This window comes from Hakea prostrata, chromosome 11 (genome assembly GCF_041222555.1).
Source record: "Hakea prostrata isolate BN-2017 chromosome 11, UWA_Hpros_2, whole genome shotgun sequence".
Taxonomy (NCBI): Eukaryota; Viridiplantae; Streptophyta; class Magnoliopsida; order Proteales; family Proteaceae; genus Hakea; species Hakea prostrata.
Window position 1 is genome coordinate 25,472,128 of NC_142610.1, and position 13,439 is coordinate 25,485,566.

At 39.0% G+C, this 13,439-nt stretch overlaps 2 protein-coding genes and 1 pseudogene across 3 annotated transcripts; 1 reads left to right on the forward strand and 2 right to left on the reverse strand.

The window, feature by feature from the left end:
* Positions 1 to 248: 248 nt before the first annotated feature.
* On the reverse strand, positions 249 to 4,783 carry LOC149001120 (uncharacterized; annotated as a pseudogene). Its single transcript, XR_016170702.1, has 4 exons — positions 4,637 to 4,783; positions 4,429 to 4,522; positions 2,968 to 3,177; positions 249 to 1,114 (listed from the first exon to the last, which is right to left on the reverse strand). The product of XR_016170702.1 is annotated as an uncharacterized LOC149001120 (transcript).
* Positions 4,784 to 4,935: 152 nt separating this feature from the next.
* LOC149001121 (chaperone) lies at positions 4,936 to 7,811 on the forward strand. Its single transcript, XM_089139082.1, has 3 exons — positions 4,936 to 5,002; positions 5,379 to 5,524; positions 6,742 to 7,811. Exons 2-3 carry the CDS (start codon positions 5,412 to 5,414, stop codon positions 6,962 to 6,964), a joined length of 336 nt encoding a protein of 111 aa, XP_088995208.1. The 5' UTR covers positions 4,936 to 5,002; positions 5,379 to 5,411; the 3' UTR covers positions 6,965 to 7,811.
* Positions 7,812 to 8,466: 655 nt separating this feature from the next.
* Positions 8,467 to 13,200, reverse strand: LOC149001122 (protein DETOXIFICATION 14-like). Its single transcript, XM_089139266.1, has 8 exons — positions 12,952 to 13,200; positions 12,064 to 12,264; positions 10,302 to 10,846; positions 10,117 to 10,203; positions 9,910 to 9,966; positions 9,151 to 9,389; positions 8,880 to 9,085; positions 8,467 to 8,520 (listed from the first exon to the last, which is right to left on the reverse strand). Exons 1-8 carry the CDS (start codon positions 13,198 to 13,200, stop codon positions 8,467 to 8,469), a joined length of 1,638 nt encoding a protein of 545 aa, XP_088995392.1.
* Positions 13,201 to 13,439: the final 239 nt, after the last annotated feature.

Below are 13,439 nucleotides of genomic sequence, written 5' to 3' on the forward strand. Positions count from 1 at the left end.
GCCAGCTTCCTTGTGTGTTTTTCTTTTCCTCCATGGGTTTTGTTTGTTCAAGGTTAAAATAATGTAGAAGAGAAACTTTTGGTAAACGTCATGTGGTACTGTAGATTCTCAATCAGGAACCAACCACAGACCAAGATAAACATCAATAACTAATTCGCATAAATTGTCAGGGTCAGAACAATGAGCTGCAAACAGAAATTGTGATCCAACTAATGCTCTTTAAGTAAAACACTGTTCTTTACAAAAAAAAAAAAAAAAAAAAAGGAAGTAAAACACTGTTACAGTACTGCAGCCAAGACCAGATAATTTCATATAACACAAGCAACTTATCAACAACACGAAATGGTACGACCAGATTTCAGTCATGTAAGAAGTTCAATAAAACTGTTCTTTATATGCTGATAGCAACATTTTGCATTTTGGCTTGTAGATCAGTAGTATCCGGGGTTGACAAGCTCAATCTAGATTCAAGCACCCTAAGTGAATTGTCTAAAGCTCCACATGCCTGCAAGAATCCTTCTGAGGACCCTATAAAGCTACTGACTTCCGCCTTCATTTCATTAATTCCAACAGAAATTTTATTTGCTGCTGATTTCAATGCAGGAACCTCCTGTGGGGGGTAAAGACTAGCTCCAAGCTCATCAATCTGAACCCCGATCTCTTGAGAGATTTTTAACAACCTCTCCAAGGAATCAACAGAGTCACTGCTTTTGTTGGAATTTAAATGTTTTAAGCAGACTGCTAATGAAGCGGATAAGTTCCTTGAGAACAGTAAGAGTGTCAGATACCACATCAATGGCCAACTTGGCAACTTTCATCTCATCAGATGACAGATCGTTACCAAGATCACCCTCACTTGAACTTTCATGATTATCTGGTTCACTTTCTGCATCTGCAGCAGCATCATTGTGCAGTTCGTCTGCTGCGTCAGAAGAACCTGGCTTGAGCTCCTTCATTTCTCGCAATACATCCTTAACTGACACTGCAACTTGTGTTACTGCTCGTCCAATGGCAGTGTAGTTTGTGGTTGGAGTCTTCTTAAGAGCATTACAAGCATCCCAGACAGTGCCAGCTAAATGAGGAATTGACAATTTGCCATCTTTATTACGAGACCCTGCACATCCTTTGATGTTAGAAGTTAAACTGAAGTTGTTCTTTTTTCACATTTAATTATTTTGGAGAGAAAATGAACAGAGAATATTGCCTTTATTTTCTGAATTTTGGTTGTAGAGAACTCTGGTTATTCTCAAGAATGTGACATGTAGGGATAAAAATTCAGGACGAATTTGGATGTTAAGAAATTTCACATCTAGGGCCTTACAAGTTGCTTATACATTACTGGTAGGAATATCTCAAGGAAGAAGCAGGACTTCTTTAAAGTTTGTAAGAATGTAAGTATCAAGAGAAAAGCTTAGCACTCCCCAAAAGTTTCCAAAAACAATAGTGATAAATAACAAAAATAAAGGGAAAATTAAATGATTAACTACTTTTAGGTTTCCCTCCACAAAATTGGCCACCCAATGGTTCAGTTAATAAAACTGAATAGAATCAAGTTTGGGTTTACAAAACTAACTAAAATAGTGTCTCTTCCAAATGCAATAGTGATAAATAACAAAAATAAAGGGAAAATTAAATGATTAACTACTTTTAGGTTTCCCCTCACAAAATTAGCCACCCAATGGTTCAGTTAACAAAACTGAATAAAATCAAGTTTGGGTTTACAAAAATAACTAAAACAGTGTCTCTTCCTCCCCTTTGGACAGTTTTACCCCTGAAACTACCCCTACCACCCCTTTAGGCAACCATCAATGCCGGTAATCCTTTGGCACCTCCATAATTGGAGGAGTCAGGGACCACCATTGCCTTCCCTCATCCTCATCTCCTTCATGTGTGAAGGCTAAATAGTAGGAACCATGAAAGATGGTAAAGGTAATTAGGTGGGATCGGATCAACAAGGCCAACATTTGGTAGACAAAGAGGTCGAGACTAAGTGTGATTTCCATCGTATTGGACTCCAATCTAGCTGCAGACAAACTGGTTCTTGTGAAGTCACACCCCAACGCTGATACTTGTAAGGATGGTAACAGACTATTAATAGCAGAGAACTGCAGTGTGGGTTGGAAATACAGGGGATATTGATGAGGTAGAGGACAGAGCAGTGACCAAGATTTCTAAAGATTGTATCCTATATATTTGGCTGAAAGTTTGAAATAGATTCCAACTTGACTGTTTCGGTGTTTGGCTTCTGTTACCCAAGGATTTAAATTTGATGTTACTCCTGCAAAACATAGAAATTTGGTAAAAGGAAGCTAAGGGTGGCCACAGAGTGGTGAACCAAGTGTGCATGGAAGGAAAGCCTAAAAGTAGTTATCATGTAATTTTCAAAAAATAATACGAACACAATAAACCTTCAGTTATGAATACGGAACAATATATGTAATAAAAAAATAGAAAAACTCTCAAGTTTTCAACAGTTTATTCCAAATCTTTCATGAGTATTAAATGCTAGTACTGAAACAAATTTAATTGACATTTGTGCATGACTCTTTAAAAATCCCTCTCCATTGTCAAGCCCACCCAACAAGCTGCCATACCTTGTCCTCCAACAGAATCAAGGTTCTTCCAAACAAGAAAGAGAACTAGCCCTTGTAATGTAATAAGAAATATAAGACTAGATATTTGAAGTCCTTCACTGCATTCTCGGGCACCAATGCATGAAGCATACAAAGTTTATGAACGCTTCCTCATCCTCCAGGCTCATCAGTATCTTTTTCCTCTTTCTCAAAAAAAAGTTAAAACAACCAAGGCCAAACTTTTGCCTTGGGGAACACAAACTTTGATTGAGACAGTGAAGATTTATGTAAAAAAGTTTTTCTCTCCCCACCCCAACCCCAAGAAAAGAAAACTCTCAACCATGCTTGCTTGTGGGGTGTGTGTTTATGTAAAAGGGAGGCAGGGAGGTGTTACCAAGGGAAGAAACAGCCTCTTTCATCAACGAAAAGCTGCAGTTAACAATTTGCTGTGCGGATGCATGGATGCTAGAACTAAGGGTCGGACCAGCACCCACAGTACTGCCATGGGCAAGTAGTAGGAAACCCTGAAGCATGTTGAAATATGCTCCAATGTTCTCCTCCAGCTCTTTCACATCTGGTGCTTCTCCTGTCCATAGTACTCCAGCTGGATAAAACACAAAGAGTATGCAGATATAAGTCCATCCACATTTACAAATGAATACACATAGAATAAACCCAAACTAGATTAACATTTTTATTATTATTATTATTATTATTTTTTTTTTTTTTTGTCAGGGGCCTTAATTCTCTCATCTTCACCTTGTGGTTGACCCCACAATTTAAACAGTAAAACAGTCCTGGAATGTAATAGTCTTTGCTAATGCAAACATTTGTATTTAGACCAACATAATGCCACTACTGTTTAATAAAGGGCACACCCAGTTCATGATGCTTCTGCCACCATGGTGCCTGGAGAGGGTTATAGTGTCACCATAATGCCCACTCCTGAACAAATCAGTCTTCCATCCTCTCATTGTTGCAGTTCTCCATGCAGCCATCATGAAAACCCTCTGCCCAGAAAACATATAGGTCTTAACAAGATTGAGCTCATGTCAGTTTCCAATCGCTAGTATACAGCTTGGTAAATCAAACTTGATCATACTTGTATATCTGTAATTTGATTAACCATGAAGTTTCAGTTTTTATTCTGTCCAACATGTAAGCATTAAGTTTAAAATGTTTTCTTAGGGTTAAGGTCTAAGGGTTTGACTTAATTAAATAACTAACTTGGACATCGTTAAAATGATCTCTAATAATGGGGAAACGAAGGAAAATGGTTTGACACAGAACAAGGGAGAAGTTTCCGCAATGCCTACAAACTCAACCTCTCCCAAAGACTCCAATTTGGGCCTAGCTGAAAGAACCACAGAAGGTTGAAAAATCATGCCAAAACATGCATCAACAGGGGGATACAATTAAAGAAATAGAATAATGGGTTACCTAATATCACAACATACAAACATGAGGAAAATGCTAGAAAAAAGAAAGCTTGTATTATGGCTTCAGTTATCTGAGAAAGAAAGCTTGTATTACGGCTTCAGCTATCTAAGTAAAAATCTCTTATATACACTGTTTCCAGAAAGATCTGCAGAGCATAGCTCAAACGTGCCTCTTCTCTTGTATTAACTCGCAGCATAAACAAACTCGGAACTTCAATTATATGCTCAATGGCCTATAATAAGCAAGTAACACTTCTTCCTCAAAATATTCAACATTCACGCACATAATATAAGGTCGAAAAAAATAATCCAAGAGAGCACCAAACTCACAGGAAAGTAATTAGAAGTAAATAATATTAATATCATATATCATATATGAAAAGAAGAACAGAGTGCTCAAAAACAGAGAAAAATACCTACTGTAGCTTGCTTTGATACTTGTTCCCCCATTTGTATCACCTCATCCCAACTTACCTTCTCCAGAGATGCAGCAGGTGTTTGATAGAGAACCTACAGCGCGAAGAAAAGAATAGAAAGGAAATAAAATTCTATTAAATTAGAGAACATCAATCCGAAAAAAGAAACGCGTGAGTGAGAATAGGTGAGCTCTGAAAAGAGATTTACCTGTATGGTTTCATGAATGTTACTCAGATGAGAACTTAGTACTCTATTCAAGTGCTCCTTTGCCGCTTTTCCCACTTTTCCCATCTCTGCTTGCTGTTTACACGAAGAGAAGTTGCAGGCGAAATTGAGGTTTATTTAGGTAGAGAAAATGGGTTGTAAGGCCAAAATAGCCAGATGGGCATCTGATTTATCAATCAAATACATGTGGGTACCACTCGATTACATTCCAATCTAACGGCTAAAAATTGTCTTCTCCTGATAAAGATCGCACCTTTACGCAACCTGAACGGGAGTGAATGCTATTTGTTCGTTAAGCTTCTCTGGTTTAGTTTAGCTCTCCTGTCACCTTATCGAGATCGATAGTATGTAAGCATCTCAAGCATCTCAAATCTCTCTCTCTCTCTCTCTCTCTCTGTGTATTTGCAAAATATATTCTTTTGGCTTATCCAATTTCAGCCTCTTGTTTGCCAATGTTCTATGTTCTATAAAGAGCTGCAATTCAACCCCATAACCTGTACTTCCAATAGCTTTGTTGGGTTTTCTTTACATTGCATGCTGATGCCTATGAGCGACGGGGTTGATGGGTTTTACTCCATATATCATTTTAAGAAATTTTTTAGATAAAAGACCACTGGGCATTGTTTTCCTGGAGTTCCTTCTGTTCGTTTGCTTTATCTTTAGAAGTATGGAGTTCATTTTTGTTTCTTCCGATTGATGAATTGGCTGTGATTTGGCGTATTAGATTGTGAATGAGTTGAGGAGTCGAGAAGGAAGAATGGAAAGCATTACATCGAGTGAGTTGGCAGGGTTGGGAGTTGGGACTCTGCTGCTGTGTGCGACGATTGCTGCTCCCAAGATTGATGCCCTCATTTCAGCTTCCCAAAGGAGGTAACGAAGCATCCTTCAATCTTACTATCTCAAGAGCCAAATTTCAAATTAATGGCCATTATTGTTTGCCCCTTGCCTATTTTCAATTTCGTGATTTTAAAATTGAAGAGTGATGAAACATTGAGCAACCATAATCATTTTCACTTGATGCTTCATATGTTTCCGTATTAAGAATTTGAAAAGAATTATAGTGAAAGTAATTAACGGGTGGTAGCCAGATACCCAGATACAGTTGCTTCTCATTTAGGGTGCCTCCAACTTAATCTCCTAGCATCTAAGAGCTACATCTCGTCCATAGCCTCACATGGGGATTTTTGGTCTACGTACATTCTTCTTCTAGAAAGGAAAAGATGAAATAAAGGCAAAAGTGATCTTAAAGGCATGTCTTTGATTGTATTTTAGGTTCGATTCTTCAATAATTTGAGGATATAGAGCTTGGCATAAGCTGTTGCTTAAAGTTTATGGATTGCTGCCTGACGGTATTGGTTGATTATATGATAAAGCATCTGCTCTGCGAGTTCTGAGGATTTATTTTTATCCCTCGTTTGCAATGCAGGACTGCAAGTACTTATATGACATTGAAACGTGTGAACTTCAATGTTTTCTGGAGAGAAATCAAATGCTTCGTGTCACACGAATAGGAAATGGGAATTGGGGAATGAGGAGACTAATGGGTCATAAAAAATATTTACCTGTAGATGACACAATGCAAATCACCTACCTATGTATTAACTTCTTTAAGGAAAACTTATATTTGAATTTTGCAGCTCAGAGAACTTGTACTATATTACAGATAGATGAATGATAGAGATCTTCTGCTTGTAGAGTTGTATGTGCTTATAGTAGTGTATCTGCTCAACCAATTGTTTACGATATTATTCTGTACCTTGCTGGCCAATTAGATTGGACTAGTTTTTCTTTATTCACATCTCCAGAGTTCTCAAGAATGTGGCAGATTCGCTGGCTCAGAAGGCCTTATCTGAGTCACGTAGGATAGATTGGACAAAACCTTTTGTAACTTTTGTTTTACATGAGCCTTCAAGTTAAGGATGATTGATTTCTCTTGTCCACCCAGGCCTATATTTATTTTGCATCTAATTCCTTTGCGTTCTTGCAGTGAATGTAATCAATGTATGCATGCTGGAGTTGATTATATTACGCTTGTATGTTCTTTTCTGGTTTGGTTACATTCAGAAACTGGGCTTTTGAATATGCAGTTCGTTGGGTATGTGCAAGAAATGTGGTGATTTGAGGATCATCGCATGCTCAAGATGTAAAGGCGCTGGCTGTCTCAGACAAGTTGGGCCGTTCAGTTTTAGTCCAGTAGATGATATATATCAGTTGGTTGGTGGTAGTGGCACAAAGGTGAGGTCTGTTTCTTGTTCTGATTGTCAAGCCAAAGGACATATATGTTGCCCTATTTGCTCTAAGGTACTGTAAATTTGGTACTAGTTCATATACTGCCATCATCACTGTTGACTCATGCTATCCTACATGAGATGTAGTTAACAAAATTGGTTGTAACACTTTCTTTTGTGAAATCCGCTGTCTTGATGTGCACTTTTCTATAAATGGACTCTGCAATTGACAGTAAGCATTGCCAATAAACTCAACCCTAAATTACAAGATTGAATCTTGCTGAAGGGTAAGAGACTACTTGTTATTACGCTGCCAACTCAGCTCTCATATGTTAGAATTTTTCAAAACATCTTTCACCTGCTTTGTGCTAGCTTTTCCCCTCTCTTTTCTTTTTTTAATTTTATTTGCTCTCAGTTGCTTCAGATATTAATGCTTAGTGGTACAAAAAGAATTCTTAACATGCTATTTTTGCATATTCTCTGATTTTCACTCTTCAGAGGATATTTTTTCTAATATCTGTAGTTGATTAGTTCTGCCAGAACCTCTATCTTAACAAGAATTCTTATTATTTAATGATTTAAGATAAGAAAGGCAGGATACTTTTTATGATAGGGTAAAAGAAAGGCGGGATTACTCATAAAAAATATAACAGGGTCTGAGAGTAGATAGGTTCCAGGAAGAAGAGGTAATACCGTAGAGCTAAAAGAGACAACAAATTAATAAAATTTATCAGAAAAGGATAGGTTGTTTTCCCCCATATAGATGGCCTTTCACCAATGGAAGAGCAAATCTAGCAAGTTATGCAAGCTGTGTGAATAAAGTAATACCGAAAGGTATAACAAACCATTTTCGCTGCTACTTTCCAAAGGTAGAATCTGTATTAAGAATTCAAGACCATTGATATAATTTTATCTATGATCCATGAATAATGATCTTTATGGAGAGAGAACACCGCTTGGTCGCTGCAGTGCACAGCTCCTGTGTACAGGCACTGGGTCGTGCAAAATGATTTCCAAGATTTGATCATTCCAAGGTAACTTGCCATAGAGCCTTCTCAAGAGAAAAGACTTGAAATGACAGATGCGACATTCTAATTGGTTTCAAACACTTCCTAAGCCCAACATTCACTGCTCAAGAAGAGAATATCCCAAGCTGCAGCATGGCAATTGACATTCGAGCTCAACCTGTGCTCCACAGCCAACTAAGGCTTGATCAGCTGATCAAGACAATTTGACCACCCTCATGTGGTTTTCTTTTTTCCCTTTTTTTTTTTTTTTTTTTTTTTTTTGGGGGGGGGGGGGGGGCGGTGTTTCAGACATAGGAGTATTTCCCTCCAAAAACATTCCTCTTCCTCTTCATTGTATATCTCTTCCTCTAAAGAGTTGTTTGTGGGAATGTTGGGGGTGGGATTTCCTTGGTTTTCTATGCTTCTCAGTGCTATGCTTTTGTGTTCCATAAGTTTGAATAAATTTATTTTCTCAAACAGTGCTGTCTTTGTTTTCCCCTTAACCTTGTATTGTTGTTAAGATGTGCTAAAAGACCAAAAGACTGACACAGTAAGCTCTGCATGCCCATTCCTTTAATCAGTTCTCTTGCAAAATATTTCCCTCAAATATCCTCTCCCTTGCTTTGATTGCCTGCAAGATAGAATATTAAAACCCAACTTAACAGCTTATCAGATAAAGAGACAAAGAATCTCTGTGTCTACATTGAAGATCTACAAAACACAGATATTGCCCCAAATCATTACCCAGAGCAGTTTATTGTACCACAAAACTTTAAGATCTTCAGGTGGGAATTCAAGTTCCACACCGATCTAGAGTGATTATGTTTTCCATGCATCACTGAGGTTATGTTTGGACTTAGTTATTGAATGAATCTTTGTCAAACATTCTGAAGATTTTTCCAGGCACAATGTGTGCAGTGTTTGACTAAAGCTAATATCATAGACGGAAAAGAGACTTTCTTTGACTATTATAAGAGAATAGAAACAGACCTGCTTTGGCCAATTTGTGAAGCCTGTGATAAGAGATAGGAGAATTGTCTGCAAAGTATTCCCAGTCATAATTCCAATCCACAAACCCTTTCCTCTTAAATGTAGGTGGAAAGCCAATAAAGCAGCCATAGGAATCCCAACAAGGTAGAAAGCCCCCAGGTTGACATAGACCCCTAGATGCTGCCAACCACCGCCTCTAGCAACACCTACAAAGGTTTGAAGTGAATAATATCTAATTTAGCATACATTAATAGTTAAGTAAGAGACCAACCTGAAAGGACACCTTGCAGGCCATCAATAATAGCCGAGATACTAAGTAGAGGAACCATCTCCCTAATGTACTTTATGACTTCTTTCTCATTGCTGTAAGCATAACCAAGAATGTGTCTGCAGGAAAACATGATCAAACCAACGATGACAGCCTCCATGACTGCAATAGCCATCGCTGCATAGACAGCCACTTGAGCTGCATGTGGGTTTCCAGCTCCTAATTCATTTGAAACTCGTGTGCTACAGAATATAAGATGCATTCTCTTGTCAATAATACTCAAAAATAGTTAATGACAGGGTGAGTATGCATGCATGCATGTTTATGTACTTTATAGAAAATTTCCAACTTGTATTATGCCAGAGAAAAAAAAAAAGGACATAACTGTAACTACAATGTAGATATGTAATTATGTATTTGGGGTATCACATCATATAATTGTGAATGTTCACCTCTGGATCTAGAGCTGTAGAAAGCAGCAACATACATATAAACATGACGAGGTCAAGGAATAATATCTCATGGTATTATCTGCTTTGGGTTGTCAACTGAAGCTAGCTTATTAACTTTTGTTTGCAGTTTTTAAGGACTTTCATGGAGTAAGAACTCTATGGACCATGGTCTTCCTTCACTCACCAATGTGGGACTATCGTAGTTGCCCCCCTAGGCTAGCTTTGACCTACAACACTACTCAGAGACATGATACATATACTGAAGGGTTAGAATGAAGAGGATATGATGAGGGAGAGTTCCAGAGCAAACCTTGCAGCAGCACCAATTCCTGATGCGATTGTATAGAGCATTGTGAGAGTGGTGAGGCTGTTGACAAAGAGTGTTATGGATTGAATGCCTTCAATCTTATAAGCCAAATCCTCAACAATTTAAAACTCAATTCCTATCCCTATTAACTTAATATATTCAAATCAAAGTGTTAGTTCACCAAGAAAATAGGATCCTAGAGAATCATACCAGATAGAAAGTATTGAAGTCTCTAGCTTTGGATTTGGTAAAAGCCCAGATAACAAGACAAGCATCTCAAAAGACCACCACTCAAGACTATAATCATGCATAAACAAAACTCTGTTAAGAAAGAAGAAAAGCAGATGGAAAGAACTCTTTATTTCTTCAGCAATTTAGTAAAGGAAGAGAAATACCATATCATCAAAGCAGATGGGACAGCAAGCCGAAAGAATTTTCCGATATCATGGAGGGCCTCCCTTGAGAAAGGCACACGAGTTTTCTCACAAGAAGGAGAGTACTTCATGTACAATATAAGGAAGATCATGATCAACCAATAGGATATGTCGATTGCTAATGCTGCTCCAATGTTTCTTAATCCTGACTTGAATACTAGAACCCAACATAGGGGGATATGGAAAAGCAGAACTGAACAAGTGCTTAAAAGCAGGGGAATGATCATACTTTGAGTCTGGAAGTATCTGAATATTGGTTGTAGGGTAGCATAAGCTAGTAGAGCAGGGATGAGCAAGATTGCAAATTTGCCAGCTTCAGTTGAGATTGAAGGATCTTGGCCTATTAAAGAAAGTAGCCTTCCCAAGAATACCCATATGAGGGAAAGAGGGAGACAAACTAGGGTAAGAGAGATGATAGCAGTATAAGTATGAATCCCAAGCTTTGTATATTGTTCTGCTCCATAAGCTTGTCCACACAAGGTTTCCAGTGCACTTGCCATTCCGTACTGCTTGCCACATAAGTAACTCCATTAATTTTCTTTCATGTTTGTACAGGGGGAGGAAGAAAAAGAAGGGGGGTGAGTCCACATCCTCTGCCCCCATGTCCTCAAAATTTCCCTCTTACAACCCACCTGACATAGGTGGGCCAAGGGGGGTCTATGTCAGGTGGACTATGAGAGGAAATTTGGGGAGTGGGGGTAGAGGATCCTCGCGTGGGTTGGGTTTTTGTTTTTTCGGGTGGGGGGTGTATTCATCTCCCTTCAGGGGTAATGTATAATGTTGTCCTCATCCCTCCCATCTCACAACCCACCTGACATAGGTGGGCCAAGGTGGTCTATGTTAGGGGGACTATGAGAGGGGGAAAAAAAAATTGGGTGGGGGGATTTGGGGGTTGTTGGGGGAGGGTGGTTCATCTCCTTCAAGTATAATATTGTCTTCATCCCTCCTCGCAAAGCATTTAGGTGGGAAACCAACCTCTTCCTCTTACTGCTGACAACCTAAACCCCTGATTTTATGATAAAGGATCAATTGAGGCAGTGTTTATCCTTGAGGGGAGTTGAACTGGACTTTTTCTTGGGGGTGGTAGGGGGTGCTTTTGGATATCTAATAAACAATCAATAAACTTTCAAATCTAAAAAAAGGTGTCAATATTGTTTGTTCAGAATTCTTGGGGTACACTAATGTAGGGTTGTTTGATTGGCAAGTTCTAACTTCTCTTAGTGAAGAGGTTGTCAGTTTGACTCTTGTTAATGGCATATGTAATATCCCCACCCTTTACATATAAACAACGCCGAACCACATTAATTTGTACAATCCTTAGTGTTCTTCCTCCTCGGGCCTCATTAGTCTCTTTTGGGTTTGGTTCGTTTGGAAACTCCATTCCTCCCCCTCCAAGATTCCCCTGTTCTTGTGACTGATTCAATGATGGAAAAAAATTACAATGAGGAATTAAAAGGATAGGAAAATGATTTTTTCAAAAACTTAAAAAGAAAATACTGATTTGTATCTTTCGTGGACTGGGTCGAGCAGTCATTGTGCTATGCGCAATTCCTCGGTGGTCTCCTCATGATTGGGCATTGAGTTCGTTTCAAATTAGTTTTCAGTCTATCATTGTGTAAGTGAGAGACGATTTAATTTCGTCCTTGATGATTGTTAGTATCAAGATAATGGCAGAAGAGCATTTAGTGAGAGAGAGAGAGAGAGAGAGAGAGAGAAGACGTACGAGTAGACTGAAGCCGGTAACTTGGCAGATGGATAAGGCGATGGCGGTGCTGGAGAGTTCAAGATCACCGAGGTGGCCAACCATTATGACAGTAATGACCTGAAGTAGGTACTGTGAGAGTGTCACCGCCACCATTGGACCTGCTATGTATGCAATTTTCTTCACTTCATCCATTAGGAAAGGTAGAGGAGAATCAAAATCCTGTAAGAATTTGGGTTTTCTTATTAAACCCACCTTATATCTCAGAGGCTCTATATAGCTAAGATCTCTGGCCACCGCTTAGAATCAGAATGGATTTCTTCCAATTTGTTCTGGCAATGTTGCCAATTGGCATCCACACTTATGAAACTCGCAGAGCTTTTGAGGATTGCTTGTCGGTTTGTATGAGCTGAAGGTTTCTATGCAATCGATCAGAACAAGTTCTTCATGACCCATGCAGACAATTTCTGGCAGCTCAGGGGGAGCTGGCTTGTATTCCTATAGCTTTCATGCATGCAATGCCGTGGCACTTATGTTAGAACATTTAATGGGGCTCAATTTGGTATATGAGTGCTAGAATGGACCAAACTAGTATGGGATAAGTAGGACTTGATCCAATTTGTTTTATCAGCTTTGTATCCCATTTGTTTTCTCTGCCATGGCTTCTTACACTTGGCAAGCCTTATATCTTTACCAATTCAGAAAAGCAAAAGGAAAATGAATACAGCCTTCCCTGGACGTCTCGTTTGGGCTTTTGAACCCCATTCGAAACTGCCCCAGAAGTGAACAATGATAGAAGAAAAATCTAAGCAAACATCGATTGGTTTGGAGATGGTACAAATCCTCTCCATCCACAATGATCAGAAAAAAAGTTGAATGATGAGAGGAGAACACAGAGAAAGAATTTACCATGACACTGAAGCCGGTAACTCCAGTAAGAGAAGTGGCAATAGCGGTACTGGAGAGTTCAAGCTCACCGAGATGGCCAACCATCATTGCAGAGATGAGCTTAAGTAGGAACTGCGAGAGTGTGATCGACCGCCACCATTGGACCTGCCATGCATGGATACAATAACGTTCTTCACTTCTTCCAGTGTCACTCTCCATCTCATATCCTCTTCTCCTCGAGCTCTCCTTCGCCAACAACGCTTCCTCCATCCCTAAACCCAAAAGCAACCTCAAATGTTGTGCGATTCGCAGTTGCAGAGATAAAATTTCTATACGTGGAGATAACTGGTAACTGATAAGCTTCTGGAGCTTATTGACAAAACTCAACAAGATGTTATTTATTTATAGGTGGTTTATAGAATATCGGGTTGTCGTTGATGTACGGTTCTGCTCGGTTTGAACTAGTTTCGGCCCGACCCAATTAAAGTCATATTTAGTATCCCTTCTAT